General features: G+C 41.7%; 1 protein-coding gene and 1 long non-coding RNA gene across 10 annotated transcripts in view; one reads left to right on the top strand and one right to left on the bottom strand.

The window, feature by feature from the left end:
* The window catches only part of LOC125316037, a 24,273-nt gene extending 9,147 nt beyond the window's left edge, over nucleotides 1-15,126 (bottom strand). Inside the window, exons 1-2 of the long non-coding RNA XR_007199346.1 lie at nucleotides 15,116-15,126; nucleotides 1,276-1,279 (exon numbers count right to left, since the gene is read on the bottom strand). This is a non-coding gene — a long non-coding RNA (uncharacterized LOC125316037). The remainder of the gene's footprint in view (nucleotides 1-1,275; nucleotides 1,280-15,115) is intronic.
* Nucleotides 2,250-6,644, top strand: LOC115742530 (pentatricopeptide repeat-containing protein At2g32630). Of its 9 annotated transcripts, none has more exons than XM_048282849.1 (5): nucleotides 2,250-2,378; nucleotides 2,969-4,833; nucleotides 4,941-5,525; nucleotides 6,123-6,224; nucleotides 6,329-6,644. In XM_048282849.1, the coding sequence occupies exon 2, from the start codon at nucleotides 2,973-2,975 to the stop codon at nucleotides 4,797-4,799; it is 1,827 nt and encodes a 608-aa protein (XP_048138806.1). In that variant the 5' UTR covers nucleotides 2,250-2,378; nucleotides 2,969-2,972; the 3' UTR covers nucleotides 4,800-4,833; nucleotides 4,941-5,525; nucleotides 6,123-6,224; nucleotides 6,329-6,644. The 9 variants fall into 9 exon arrangements, with proteins under 9 accessions (XP_048138806.1, XP_048138805.1, XP_030532750.2 ...); XM_048282848.1 differs by having other exon boundaries at nucleotides 6,309-6,644; XM_030676890.2 differs by having other exon boundaries at nucleotides 2,969-4,839; nucleotides 4,941-5,004; nucleotides 5,323-5,525; nucleotides 6,123-6,644.

Here is a 15,126-nt window from a genome sequence, read left to right as displayed (position 1 = left end):
GTTCAGGTTTGCCTAATCCCTAACATATTAAAGATAAATTATTTTAGACATGAAAATCAATGCAAATATGCATGTTCTATCCTAGAATGCAAATCTAAATTAACTTGTTCTAAAATTAGATTAACGTGCAAATATCTACATGATTTTAATTTAAGGATGCAAATTTATCTAAAAAAATGCAATGCAATATCTTTTAGAATTTTAAATATCACGCAAGAGAATATTCATTCTAAAGATATTATGCCAATCAAATCAATCAAGAAAGTGGATATCTCAACTGATTTACGAAAACATTTCGCAAATATCTGAATCCAATCTTTAATCCGTAATCTTACGGTTAACGGTTGAATTCAAATCCTTGCTCGTGTGGCAAGTTACGGATTAGGAGATTTTCCTAATCGATCACATTTTGAAAGATTTTTGATATCTTGAGTATCTTGGATATGTTCAAAAGATTTTTTTTTTTTTTGAATTAACCAGATTATCAGCAAGATTTCAAAATATCTCAATCAAATCACAAGATTTATTCAGAATTCTTGGTTGCTAAATTTAACGTGCGAATCTTCCAATCAAGGCAATCGAATATTGAATCTTGCAAAACAACCTTCGAGATATGCAATCCTTACATTTTCAAGCACACAATTTCCGAATTAAAGATATGCTGCCAATTTTTAGATGCTCTAACTGGATAACATACTTGATAGTGCAAAATATGGCATCATGTAATTGAAGCACTAAATCAAGCAAAAACAAGCAACATAATCTTCGGAATATCAAATCAAGAGATATACCTAAATTCGAAAATTCGCTTTCGGAATTTGATTTTTGCACTCGATTTGCATATGACACTTCGAATTTGCCGCTAGCTTGGGGGAATGACTCTCGCGTGGATGAACTTGGCTCGGACGAGAGATTCCTCGGGTAAGGCGACGATGAGAGAACAATAGCTCTCGTTTCCTCAATGTCGTGACCACCTGCACCACGTATGGGCTACAATAGCTCTGGATGCTATCACAAAACGTCAAGGATGATAATGGCTCCGGATCAGATTGTGGGCGTCGTGGCAGTCTGGAGTAAGGCCAACGTTGCAGGATAGACGCGTTGGACTTGGGTGCATGGGAGTGAAACCAGACCTATTCTCCCTTCTTCTTTTTTTTTTTTTTTTTTTTCTCTAGCCCTTTTCTTTTTTGTCTCTTTTATCTCACGAGGACTCCGAAGGCTCCCTCTCTCTGCACTCTCTAATCTCTTTTTCAATGGACGAAGCCTCTCCCTCACCCTTCTCTCTCGCGCTCATGTAAAAGACATGGTGACGATGATAAAGGGAGCAATCATCAGACGCCTAGAACAGACTTTTCATGGCTGATCTCATTCTCTTTCTCACTCAATCTCTCGTTTTTTCCCCGGACTTTTCTGCACTATAATACTGTGAAGCTCCCTCAACTTTTCTGCATTCGTTCCCCTTTTCAACGAAGCTGCCCCCCTGAACGTGAATCAAAGAGCCCTTTTATAAGCCAAGACCAGCGGGTTTCGCTTCCTTTTGAATGTTTAAAAAAGCTTTTCTGTTCAAGATCTTTTGAAGATCAATTCTGGTTCAACAAATCTGAAAACATCCCTTTATATTTTCTTTTTCTAACTGCCTCTGCCCACTTCCCTCTTGATTCACGCCCCCCTTTCATTATCATCATTTTTTCAAAAATTCCACGCCCCAAAGATCCCATTCCGTCGTGCAATCCTTCGCGATATTTCACCACGTGGAGGATATCAACTTGATTGATTTTCACATTCTTGCGAGCTTAATACAAACTGAATTAATTTCATCCGATGTCGGTTCGACTCAAATGCAAATGTAAGTGCATGCTAAAATAAATTAGTCTAAGTAATAACTATATGAAAATGATTTTGATATTTTTGCTAAGGACTAATGTTAGTCCCTAATTTTTATGCCATAAATAAGAATCCAAAATTTAGGCGTCGACATAATAGATTTAGGAGTTTTTTAGTAATTTTTCCAAATTCATAGTACATATGTGCGCTGTTGATGAAAAATATACCCGCTTTAAATTCTCCGATCGTTCTTATCAATTTCAATCTTATCAATCCATCATGTCCATTTGCGTTCGGTGATTTTTACCTTTGATTCGTGACTTTTTGTAAATTTTGCAGCACTCGTGCAACGACTTAAAAAAATGATTTTAAGTAAGACCCAAAAAAAAAAAACCTCAAATTTAAGGGACGTCAAGATGGTCAAAAGGCCCAATCCTAAGACGATAAAGTCCGACTTCATCTCTCTCTCTCCCTCTCTCTCTCTCTGTACACAATCTCCGGCAGACGCTGGCTCAGGTCTCTGTGTCAGTTCAACCGGTTCTTTCGTCTCCAAGGTACCTCATTTCTTTCTTTTATGTCTTCGTTTTTTTTTTTGGCTTTTTCTTAGGCTTCATTTCCGCAGAAAGTGTGTTGAATAAGCTCTGCTTGCTGGAGAAATTGGATTTGTGGAACGCCAACATATTTCCCAAGTCAGTGTGCAATGGGGTTGTGGAATTAATTTGAATGGGCCTGTGCGTTTTTGGGATAATTTCGCTGCCGTAAACAACGGACAAAGTCCTTTCTTTTTTCTCGCCCTCGAGGTGCTTGCCGTAATGTCCATGGTAGAAGTAGTGTTTCAGCTCGATTCTGTGCTTTAATATGGGCGGTGTGGGGCTGGGTATTGTATTCTCCGTCCCCATCATGTGGCACGGAGCTTTGCCTGACCACCGCCCCGGGCCCCATGGGCACACCCTCGTGGGGATGATCGGTTGTTGTCTCTTTTTCTTCCTCGAAAATTCTATGTTTTGCATTGTCTCGTAATCTACCTTATCTACTTGTAGCAATATGAAAAAGAAATTGGCAATGGATCAAAAGTTCATTTTCATGTCAGGAGCATGTGAATCTCTACTAGTACTTATTGCTGCTGCCATTGATCACTATCCAGGATAATGTCAGCTCAAAGACTAGCCAATTCTTTCAAAGACGGAATCACCTCGAGCTCTTTATCTAATGAAGTGATTGCAGGGAAGATTGCTAAGGTACTTGCTGAGAAAGGGGTTAAAACTCTGGAAGGGCATTCCAAGTTGCTCTTAAAGCTCAACCCCCACGTAGCCCATATTATTCTCTCAAACCCGAGATTGTCACCTCATTCTTGCTTGAGTTTTTTCAGATTCTTGAAAGGGAACCCATCTCTTTTTTCTCATAGGCCCGACCTCCGAGCTCATATTATATTAGCTCGAAGATTGTATGAAGCTCGAAAGTTTGCTGAAATGAAGAATGTGTTGCACTCTGCTGTAAGGGATGGTAGTGCTTTTGTCTCAATATTGGATATTGTCAACATGCGTCAAGATCAACTTGATGAGCCTAGATTTGTTGTGAAGTTTTGTGACATGTTGTTCAGGGTTTATGCTGATAATAAGATGTTCGGGGATGCTGTGGAAGTCTTTGACTACATGGAAAGTAGTGGTTTCGATATTGATGAGAGGTCCTGCATGGTCTTTTTGTTAGCTTTGAAGAGACTCAGTACTCTAGAAAATTGCTTGGGGTTCTTCAGGCGGATGATTAAGTCAGATCTGGTAACGGTTTATTCACTGACTGTCATGGTTGATCTGTTGTGCAAGAAAGATATGGTTGAAGATTCGAGGAAACTCGTGGACAAGTTGGGTTCTAAGGGGATAAAGCCGAATGTTTTCACTTACAATACATGGATCAATTCATATGTAAAAGGAAAGGATGATGGTGCCATTGATGAAATATTGAGACTGATGGAGAAAGACCAGGTGGGATACAATGTGGTTACCTTCACACTTTTGATCGACTGGTATGCAAGCTCCAAGAAAACTAAGGATGCTGAGACAATGTTTGAAGAAATGCATAAGAAAGGCATCCAAGGGGATGTTTTTGTTTACAATTCAATAATCAATCTGAATTGTAAGGTGGGAAACATGAAAAGGGCATTTGCACTTTTTGATGAAATGACTGAGAAGGGCCTTCTTCCAAGCGTTCAAACTTATGGGGCTTTGATCAATGGTGTCTGCAAGGTTGGCCAGATGGAGGCAGCTGATAAGTTGGTTACTGAGATGCAGAGAAATGGAATCGAATTGAATCTGGTGATATATAACACACTAATAGATGGGTTTTGCAGAAATGAAATGGTTGATGAAGCTCGTGAGGTGCTGGTGATCATGAAGAATAAAGGGATCGAGGCTGATGAATTTACTTTCAACACAATTGCTAGTGGACTGTGTAAGTTAAACAGGCTCGAGGAAGCAAAACAGGTGTTATTCGCAATGGAAGAGAATGGTTTGATGCCTAACTTGGTTAATTTCACTACTTTGATTGACATATACTGTAAGGAAGGAAACTTAGTGGAAGCTAGAAGAATCTTTCAAGAGATGAATGAGAAGGGACATACACCAAATATTGTTGCTTACAATGCTTTAATTGATGGGCATATAAAGAAAGGGAAACTTGCTGAACCTAAAACGCTGAGAGATGAGATGATGAATCGGGGTATGAAGCCAGACAAGTATACATATACATCCCTTATACACGGGGAATGTATCTATGGGAAAATAGAAGAGGCACTCAAATTGTTCCGTGAAATGTCTGAAAGGGGCTTGCCTAAAAGTCTTGTCACTTACACAGCAATAATCTCAGGTCTAGCCAAGGCTGGGAGATCGGATGAAGCTTTTGCATTATATGACGAGATGATTGAAGCTGGACTTAAACCTGAAGACTCATTATACTCTTTGCTAGTGGGGAGTCTTCATTAGGCTAGGTTGTAGCCGTATTACTTGGCCTAAGTTCATAAGTGTCGATTAATCTCATATTTTACTACTTCATCAAAACATTGATAGTCTCTACTGTCTCTTGAACCATCGACTTATGTATGTAGTTCACTGATGTATCTGCAGTACGTCAATTGGATTTTGACAATCGTGCCAGAGGCGCTAGATGATCCCCTATATCTCCACTCAGGAATTTGCTCTGTCATTAATTATCCAGATGCTCTTCAAACCAGGTCTGATTAGTTTCCCTTCATCTTCTTGAAAGTGTTAATTGCCTGATTAATATTGTATGTGATTTGGCCCAGTTATTTCTTCTTTCATATCCCTGTTAATTCCCCTGTATCACACTTCTAGAAAGATATGATAGAACAGTCAATAGACATTGCAATTGACAAACTGCTTTATGTAATAACAGATATTCTTCCATACGCAGGGCTTTCTTCGTTTACTTCTCCTCTACTTTCCTGTCTTCTTGGAGTATCTCAATTTTTTCCTTTTCTGTGCCTAGGTGGGTTTCAACTGATAGAGAGCACTGCTTGACAATTGTTCTGTCTTAGTGACCCATTCACATGTACAAGTGTACACGAAGGATGAATGAGATTTTCTATTTCTTACCATCTAGTGTGTGATATCTATGTGCACTCTTGCTGATTATTGTCCATTGTTGGTAGCTGAGATGAGAGTACTCTTGCTATAAAATGTCTGACAAAGGTACAAATCTTGACTGTTATCTTCTTTATTAATCTTTGCACCTTTTTGTTATTATTGAGGTTATCTAGGTTGGGCCAAAGAATTTTAATATCTGGGATCACATGCAGATGCACACATCTGAAAATCACGTCCAAGAAAAGAGATGAAGAGTGTTCATTTTCATTAATGTTGTGCTGTCAAATGAAGACAGCTAAGTAACTTATTGTGGATTGGTTTTTTGGTAGCTTACCACCCGTGCCTTGAATTTTTAAACAATATAAAGAAAGTAGAATGGTGAAACACAGCCTGCACCTTATAAGTTTCTAATTTGAATTTGCTATGTCCCTTATACTATGACATTAATGAGTATCGCCTCCTCACTGATTTTACATTTAAGAACAGGTCTTTGAATAGGATGCCATGGTTCTAATGGAGACAGACTCAGGATTTAGAAAGCGCAGAACTTAAATTGTCCTAATACATTATTAGAAAGAAGAAAATTTTAAATGTTGAATGCAAGTTCTATAAACTAGTAACTGCATTTTGTTAATTGCTCTAATTCGACATGGTTTCCTACACACTCTTATTGGTTTAACAAGTTGTATTCCCTCGCTTCAGCTTTGCAGGTGTCTCTGCCAAGAGGAATTGATGTTTCGATATCCTTCTTTCTTGCCTGCCCGTTGAAAAGCATTTGGAAACCAGAGTGCAGATGTTGACGAGGTACTAATTACTCCGTTTGTAACATGTGTCCAGCATCTTAAACCAGTTGAAGAGACCCAATGGAGTTTGGCTTTCTTAAACCAGTCAAAGGGTACTTCCTCCAGAATTGCTTTTGTCAATCCTGTGCATTGCTTTTCGAAGGCTCGAGGGATGCATTGCTTTAGTTATGACTTGGGTTGAAAGTGGAGCTCATTGAAGGGTCAATATCGGTAGACAAGTAGAAGCTGAATTAAAATCACCCTAAACAACCTGGAATAATCAGGAAATATACTCGCTGACTTTCACGGAATCCTTCCTAGGAAAGAATTGAGGGCTGCAGTTTGCTTATATTTGTCAGAGACCTCGCTTCTTTCTTTCTGGCTGTTTTTGGTTTCTCCATAGTTTCTCATTAGAACTATTGAAAAGTCAAAGTTCACGTCAGCAGGCTCCTCCAACAGCCCCCTAACGTTGTCTTCCTCAACTTCAGCAGAAGATATGATCTTCTAGCAACTACTCACAGAAGACCAAGCTGACTCATTCAAACTCATGTATAAAGAGAAGCGCACTCTGTAAAATAAATAGAAAACCATCAATACCAAAAGGACTCTTTACTTTTCACTTTTCTCAGCATCCATTTAGTCCTTCGGCTTCTTTCTCTCTTTGATGCGGTACTCTTGTCAAACTTGGTATCAGAGCTCCTTAGGTGAAAGCCTATTTCAGAAAGAGAATGATGGCATCTGCATCAGCCCCTCCTACCTCCTCTATTCCACCGGTCTCTGCTCAAGCTACCTACGTTTCCTCCGTTCTCCCTGGCTCCGGTCACTCCAAATGTAATTCCCACCCCCTTAATCAGTAAGAAATTCGACGGAACGGATTTTTTGAGTTGGAAAACACCGTCTAACTCCCCTAAGTAGAAAGTACTCATCGACATACAGTAATGGATTGACACATGTCAGCTGAGTTGGAATAAAATAAAAATAAAAATCTGATTTTTGTCATCTTGAATCTCAGAACACAACCCCATTCGGCCGCCATTCCTGCCCCTTCTGGCTTCCTCCTCTATCACAAAGCACCACCCTGTTCGGCCATCAACTCCTCCCCTTCTGGTGTCGCTTGAGGTCGACCCAAGCTACATCTCTGTCATCGCCCGCGGTCGCAAGCTTGCTCATCCATCCACTGATGTCAAAGACACTGCAACGAAGGTGAGTTACAACTGCGAGCAAGAGAGCAACAAAAGTCCAGATCTGGTTGCCAAGTCTACTCCTTGATCGGGGTCCGCCTACATTGTTGCACGTCCACGCCAACCACCCCTCTGTCATCCTTCCTCGTCCATGGCCACCGCAGACTCGAAGCCATGGTCACGTCTAGATCTAGAATTGCAGAGCCATGGCCGCGTTCGAGTCAGAACTGAGGCACCGGCCATGGACGAGCAAGGACGACGGAGGACAGAGAACTTCCAGATTTGGCGAATACCGACAGAGCCGAGCACTAAGACTGCCGGTAGTGACGACAAAAGGAGGCGTCCATTACTCCACCGGAGTGGGCTGATGGTGGTTGCAATGGCAGATGGAGGAGGAAGACAAGAGACATAGAGATTTTCAATTTTTTATTATCTAATTCCACGTCAATATATACATGTCAATTTCTAATTGCCTCGGAGTGAAAAAAAAAAAATGCACAGCACGTTAGCTAACAACATGGCACTCGCAAATCATTGAATATTTTCTCTTTCCTCTTGGCTTCCCAACTTTTTAACATTATAGAAGGCACTGAACCGGCTCCACAAATGCACATCCAGCAGCAACATAGCAAACCCAACTCACACTACATCTTATACAATCTGGTTAAAAAGAGACTAGATATCCCTTGGGGTGGGATGATGACCATCTCCACCACACCAAAATTCACCCAATTGTCCAAGCACTGCACTCCGGCTTCAGCATGAGCATATCTTTCTTCATATGCGGCCTAATCTTCAGCCCGAGCTTCATCCCTCCGAATGCAACTGCAAACATTTAACAAAGGTGGAAAATCAATCTCAGAATACTTATAACATGCGATTGAAATCTGTCGTCAACTCTCAACCATAGGTGAGGTTATTGCTGAAAATGAACACCAAATTCACCTATTTTTTTGGGCATTGGCAGCGAGTACGACCGACTTGCAACTGTAATTTTGGTGCAAACCTTAGCCAGCCCACTCTCCCATGAGGATCTTCGCGGTCTCTTCTTATCTCATGAAGGCCAAATCGAATTGTACAATTTCAATAGAGCACAACGACCTTTGCAACATGTATTAGCACAACACCATTTTCAAGCCAATCCGAGAAGAAGCCTCTCCTTTGCTGGCTGGCCGAAACAACTCTTCGGGTCTTCCTGCTGTGCAACAAATTGGAATTTTACCCAATCGTGAAGCACCGCCTCCCGAACCATCGCCAGCTGGTCATGGTCATGACCGCTGCAACAAGTCTATTGCCAATTGTGTCGGCGCCCGAGTCACAAAGTTGGCACACATTTTGTACCTTCCTCACCTCCCATTCACACCCGTTATGCCTACCCAAATCAACTTTCATATTATCCATCTGCAACCCAAATACAAAATCGACCCCCAACAACTTGGACCGTCTCCTCAGGCTTACCACACTTCTCTTTCCCCACCAGCTTGATCATATACGCCTTTAGCACCACCACCCGAAGCTCTTGCTGCTACATTGTCGTATTCGGAGGTGCTTCACGACATGTTTCCGACAGTACAAGTGCGCTGTCCAATGCCACTCCATATGTGGGCTCTTAACAGCTCGATGTGGGATAGTTGCCCTTCCCATCACCCGCATTGGTACTCTCGGACCTACTTTACCCACGCTTTTCATGTCTCGAATGTCTAAGCTCTGTCTTCTATCACTAAAAATTTGTTCTCTGTCTCTTAATTTACCATTGACAATAATTGCGTCTTCATGTTTTATGGTGCTCACTTTTGTGCCATTCCTCTTCGAACTGATCAGATTCTACCCCATGGCAAAGCCTGAAAAAGGTCTCAAGGTTTTTCCGCTCATCCCCACGGCATCTCTGTCAGCATTTACTGCTTCCCGTACTATTTCGTCTACTCTGTGGAATCACTGACTCGATCATGCGTCCTCTGATGCCAGTGTTAGTCTACTACAAATCCACTAAGATGAATTTTACCAGATCACCCTTTACTATTTGTACGACGTATACGCTTAGCAAAAGCCATCGCCATTCCCATCTGTCTACTAGCTCTCGAGCATCTTCTCCGCTCCAGCTAGTTCATTTTGATATCCGGGGTCCTTAACCTGTGACCTCTCTAAGCGGAGGTAAAAATTATATTTGCTTTGTAGATGGTTTCTTGCATTTTCTTGGTTCTACATAGGGGTGAGCAAATTGGACCGCCTAGACTAGGGGTCCGGTTCCTAATTCCAAAGGGTGGAGGTCCAATTCACGGTCTTTAAAATTGGAACCGGTGGCCGGGCGGTCCGGTTCCCGATTCCAAGGTACAAGGTCGGACCGGACCGATCCATTGTGTCTATTTTTATTATTAGATTTTAAACATAACCCTAAATCTTCTTTCTTTCCCAGCCCTTTTCGTCTCTTCCAAGACAGCTTCATTTCTGCTGCCGCCGAGCAGCCCACGGAGAAACGAGTGAGATATTTGGGGAAAATCTCTGTTTTTGAACATTAAACATGTATTTCTGCACTGATTAAGATATTAAAGATGTTGCTTGGCATCAAATTGTCATTATATGGGCTGTCGCCAATATGGTAAAACTTGAATTTTAGGGGACGGAGTGTGACAAAACCGTAGCACACTGACTCGTGAAACTATCCTCTTGATCGGTTCACCTAATCCCGAGTCTTGGAAAATATGCCTTTTGTCAGTTGCTTTCTCTAAGTAAGTGTAACCTCGTTGTATTTAACCGGTTCCATCGGACCACCCGGGAACCGGACCGGATCAGTGTCCAATTCCCGGTTCCGGAAATTGGGAACCGGGACCACCGGTCCGATTCTTGGTTCTTGAGGGGAAACGGACCTGATCGAAAACCACTAGCCTCTAGTTCTACCATCTCACTACTTGTGCACAATTCCTCACCATCTTTGTTACTTTTCATGAATTTGTGGAAACTCGGCTTCAATGTTAGGTTGCTGGTAATTTAATCTGATGACACGCCTAGATTTCTCTCTTCAGCGTTTAATTCGTAAACGCCTAGCCTGCGGACAGGTCAATATCCATTGCATCTCATCTGTGAATCGGCTCGCCAATATCTTCACTAAAAGTATCTCTTTCACATGCTAGACTTCTAAGGTCCAAGCTGACCGTTCGTCCCGCCCTGTCAACTTGCGGGGAATAGAAAGAAAACTATCAATACCAAAATGACCGCTTGGTTTCACTTTTCTCTTCTTTCCACCCTGCTGGTGGAATACTTCAGCAGCAAGTCGAGCTTTGTACCATTGTAGAGATCCATTTGCACGCAGCTGTCATTTTTTTTTTTTTACGGGGGCGGTGTATTTTGCTACCATTGTTGCGTGCCGATGAGGATCACGAGAGGCAAAACATGTAGGCTCCGTGTAAGAATGTGTCGTGGCAGCCACTGTAAAAAGTGTGTTGATTACTACTAGTTCAGCGTGAAGTAGCAGTACCATCTTTGAGCTGGGTACTCATCAAATGAGCAGGAGCAGGAGCAGGAAGACTTGGTGACAATCGTGAATTAGTCGAAGCGGGAAGACTTGTTGTTGGTCGTGAATCAATTGGGGTAAGATTTGGTTGTGACATGTCTGGTGGCGATGGTGGTGGAGTTTATAGTACAGGAAATGGCATAGGTGGCGGAGGCAGGGGTAACACGATTTCTGGAGAAGGAGCTGGTGCGATTTGGGAAGACATAGTGCTGCAAGCTTGTGAGGGTGGGGCCAGTTTATGAGGGGGCGTAGGGCCCTAGATACGGAAATATTGCACAATCAAAAACTCTCGAAAATGAAATATCATGTGGTGTCCGAAAGAGTGTTTGTCAAAAACCGATGTTGCCGATGACTCGTTGAAGGAACTTTATTTATTGGGAATGTTGCGATCTCGAAAGTCGTATTTCCAGAAATTTGATGAAAATTCCCGCTTGATTCATGAGAGCCAGTCCATCAAACAACTTGATGTTCATTTTCAGAATTTATATGGTTCGACCTCTAGGGATTGTTGATCCCACAAGGCCTCGTTATGTGTGTCATCTTCGCCTTTCCCTCTGTAGTCTCAAGCAAATTCCTCTTGCGCGGGCCGAGTTCCTACCCTATTGACCTTGGATTCCGATTGTCGGGCGCAAATTCTTCGTTGTTTACCCTCCATACCTCTCGCTACATACAGCATAATACTTTAAGTATATGTGGATGGCATTAGCCTCACAGGCTCTCCTTATGCTTCTTTCGGAAGTCTGTTTGCCGCTCTTCAGATTGACTTTGCAATTGAAGACCCGAGTCCCTTTTACTACTTTCTTGGGTTCGAAGTCCAGTGAAAAATGACGAATCCTCATGCAGTTTCTACTCGATGCATAGATGATGAACCAATCTCTCGTAGACACAGAGCCTTTAACGGAGAAGGAGGTCCCTCATTAAACGTTGACCGGTTCAATCCGGTTCGGACCGTTCGCAGTATCGGTTCTATTTTCGGGACGATCTCAGGGGTGGGGGTTGATAGGGTGACGCTGCGGGTGAGAAGAATGTCGGTGAACTGGCCCACATGGCACGCCAAATCATTGCCACGTTTGCTTCGGGTTCGAAGCACAATCGGAAGGAGAGTGATGAGATGGTGGGCCACCCCATTTTGATTTGTAGGTGCATAAAGATTTCTACTTTTCTTCTGTGTACTTTCGCGATTTTTTTTAATCAAGTTTGTATAGTTTGAATTTATCCGATTAAGCCCTTCTACTTTCGTAAATTTTCTGATCAAATCCTTTCGATACCAGTTCCGACCGATTTTGGCTGAAATGGCTAGCAAGCAACGCCACAGTATGATGCGTAAAACAACATGCGGATGCCCACCCGGATTCGTATTAAGAAAGCCTAATAAATGTAGGCGATGTCAGAGTACGACATGAATAAGCTTTTGCCAATGCGGGCTCGCTCATGAATTCATGCATCGAAAAAATAGTTATCCGCACCATGCAATGACGTCGTCCGACCATCGTGCTAGGTTGATTTGGCAAATTTGGTGTATGAGGGACTTATTTATAGAAATTATGGGGGAGATAATAACATAAGTAATGTGCAATGTGATCCTAAACTTTCGATTTGTTCAATGTAATCCTCGAACTTTTGAAATATGTTCAATTTTGTCCCCAAACTATAGAAAGATGTTCAATATAGTCCTTCTTTCTTAAGTTGAACATGTTTCAAAACTTTAAGGATCACATTGAACAAATTAAAAGTTTATGAACCATATTATACATTGAGTTAAAATTTATGGACTATATTAATCAAATTAAAAATTCAGGGATCACGTTGCATATTTGGCTAAAGTTTAGAGATTGTATTAGTCAAATTAAAAGTTTAGGGATTACATTGCATATTGAGTTAAAATTTAGAAATCATTTATATCGCTTTTTTAATAATGAAAATAAAAGGGATTGATTTGACAAATTAAATACATATAGACTTGACTAGAAGAAGCGCGAAAGTACGATAAAAGTGAAATCTTTCATGATTAGAATCCACAAATGCAAGGCATCAGCCACCCGCACATAATCTAACGGTCAAACTACAATTTGCCGTCCGAGATACAGCGCCGCCGGATTGTAAAGATTGGTCCAATGAAACGCTGGCACGTGTCGCTTCCTCTGGCGTCCCGTAATCGCGGTACGGTCGTATGCTGCCTCCCTTAATTGCGAAATTCAAAAAATAAAAAAAAATCACGGGATATTAAATTAATGCCCCATGAAGGGAATTAAGAATATTAAAATAGCTGCATAATAAGCGTGCGTCTTAGGAGACAGTTTACCGTTAATTGTCATTATCTTTCCTAAAGCGAGGCCCCACCCCAAAATTATTATTTTCAGTCAAATTTATTATAATCTTAAAAGGGCTGCATACATGCCGACGGATAATGGGAGACCCTTTTTAGAAACTGTTTTTTTGGTCGGTTTGGATAAACCTCCGCTTTACCAATTCCGGCAACCGATCACGAGCTCGCGGAAGGCGGCCATGTACTTGAATTTTCCGGGCGCCATGGGAATGGACGGCCTTTGGGACCCACGATATTTTTGTATCGCGGGTAAAAGGTTGAGATTTTCTTTTCTTTTCTTTTTTCCCTAACGTCAGAAAGATTGAGTTGGGTTTTTTATTTTATTTTATTTTATTCCAAGATGCAAAATGTGATGTTTTTCTGCGACATTTAGATGTCGTGTTTATTTTCGTTGCTGGTGCAAAAGGTCAAGTTTCCTTTTCCGGATTTGACCTATTAACCTCGTCGAGTTGATTTCATAGTTAATGAACGGATTTGTGTTACATGTTCGATTACTTACGCGTAATGCTAAACTCAACAAAGTCGAAAAGCTTTTGACGGCTCGCTCTAGTTTTAGCTCGCATTCTTACCATGTTCACGAGGGTTCAGAACGGGATCTATTTTTTGTTTTTTTTTTTTATCGCGGTGTGGGACGAGTTTATATTGTCAGGGTAATATTATTACTCAAAAAAAGTTATAAGATTCTTCTAAGCCATAACAATAACGGTGAAGATTCTAATGCTCATTTTCAAATTGCTTGCACCACAAAATAGTCGAGTCATTGATACGGACAAGCATGTGCTTGACACGTGAACGTAGATAGCCACGCGTATAAAACATGTCAAATAGGAAACATCTTGCAACGACCACACGGTATGATGTTCATCGACATCAACATATACATTCGATGATTCATATTCGGTTGTCGATTGCGGTAACGATGTAGTTAAGGTCAAAGAGAAGTGAGCATACATCATGGAGGGAATATTTACTATATATGAATAGAATCATGGAATAATCATCACTCAAGAAGTTAGGTCATGGAGCAACGGTCCAAAAGCAAGGTCGTGGGAGCAGTGCACATCGTCAAAGCTTGTTGTCGATTAAATTCCGGCACGATTTACGTCCGCACGCTTTTACTCTAATCGAATTGGTTCTTGTTTATTTGCATGTGATACTTCATGTCCGGAGTTGGGTAATACTTTATGTCTGGAGTTGGCGCAAGATCATATATTTAGTCACGGGAGAAATTTCGGGGCAAAATATCATCTTGGCATATCTAGGGGGACAAGTGTGGCTAATTTGAGCAAGTACAATGGATCCGGACAACACTGTTGGAGACACATCGCCTCCACAATGTAACGAATGAAAGGCGAGGTCCATGTGCCAAAAAGAAAAAATAAAAACGAGGACATGATGAGACAAGAGCTCCATAACTGGTGGCGGATCAAACCACAGATCGATGATATTGACCTCCCAAGGCAACTCACCGACGAATAGGGGATGCCGATGGATCCAAATTGCTTCCGGTACGGTAGCGCACGTCATGCCACCTCCCACCGCCACTCAGGACTTTACAAACGGGTGAAATCGTTGGTACGACCCAGACCTACGGGCCAACGCCGCCTAGCTAGCGTAACTAATTTGGCCGATCTTGCTCAAGCTGATGTTGGTGGTCACAACTCAAAACACCCAACAAAATATGTCGTTGCCCTGACAGAACTTCAGCGTTACCAAATACGGAAAATGTGCGGCCGGCTGGACTCGTACATTTGGTTGATAATGTTAGGCCAATTGGGGGGTAGCGCCTCCACCCAATGTGGCACCCGCTACATGCATGTTTAATGTTGTCATCTATAACTAGGGAGGACCACTGACCCCACCTAAGTGGCAAGATATTCCACTATACATACCACAACCAATGCCCCAG

Source organism: Rhodamnia argentea, chromosome 7 (assembly GCF_020921035.1).
Source record: "Rhodamnia argentea isolate NSW1041297 chromosome 7, ASM2092103v1, whole genome shotgun sequence".
In the NCBI taxonomy this organism is placed as follows: domain Eukaryota; kingdom Viridiplantae; phylum Streptophyta; class Magnoliopsida; order Myrtales; family Myrtaceae; genus Rhodamnia; species Rhodamnia argentea.
The sequence above is the reverse complement of the archived record's forward strand: the minus strand, read 5'-3'. Positions and strand labels throughout refer to the sequence as shown.

Excerpts from the sequence above, each read along its gene's own strand:
- LOC115742530 (XM_048282849.1), top strand. The coding sequence starts at position 2,973 with ATGTCAGCTCAAAGACTAGCCAATTCTTTCAAAGACGGAATCACCTCG.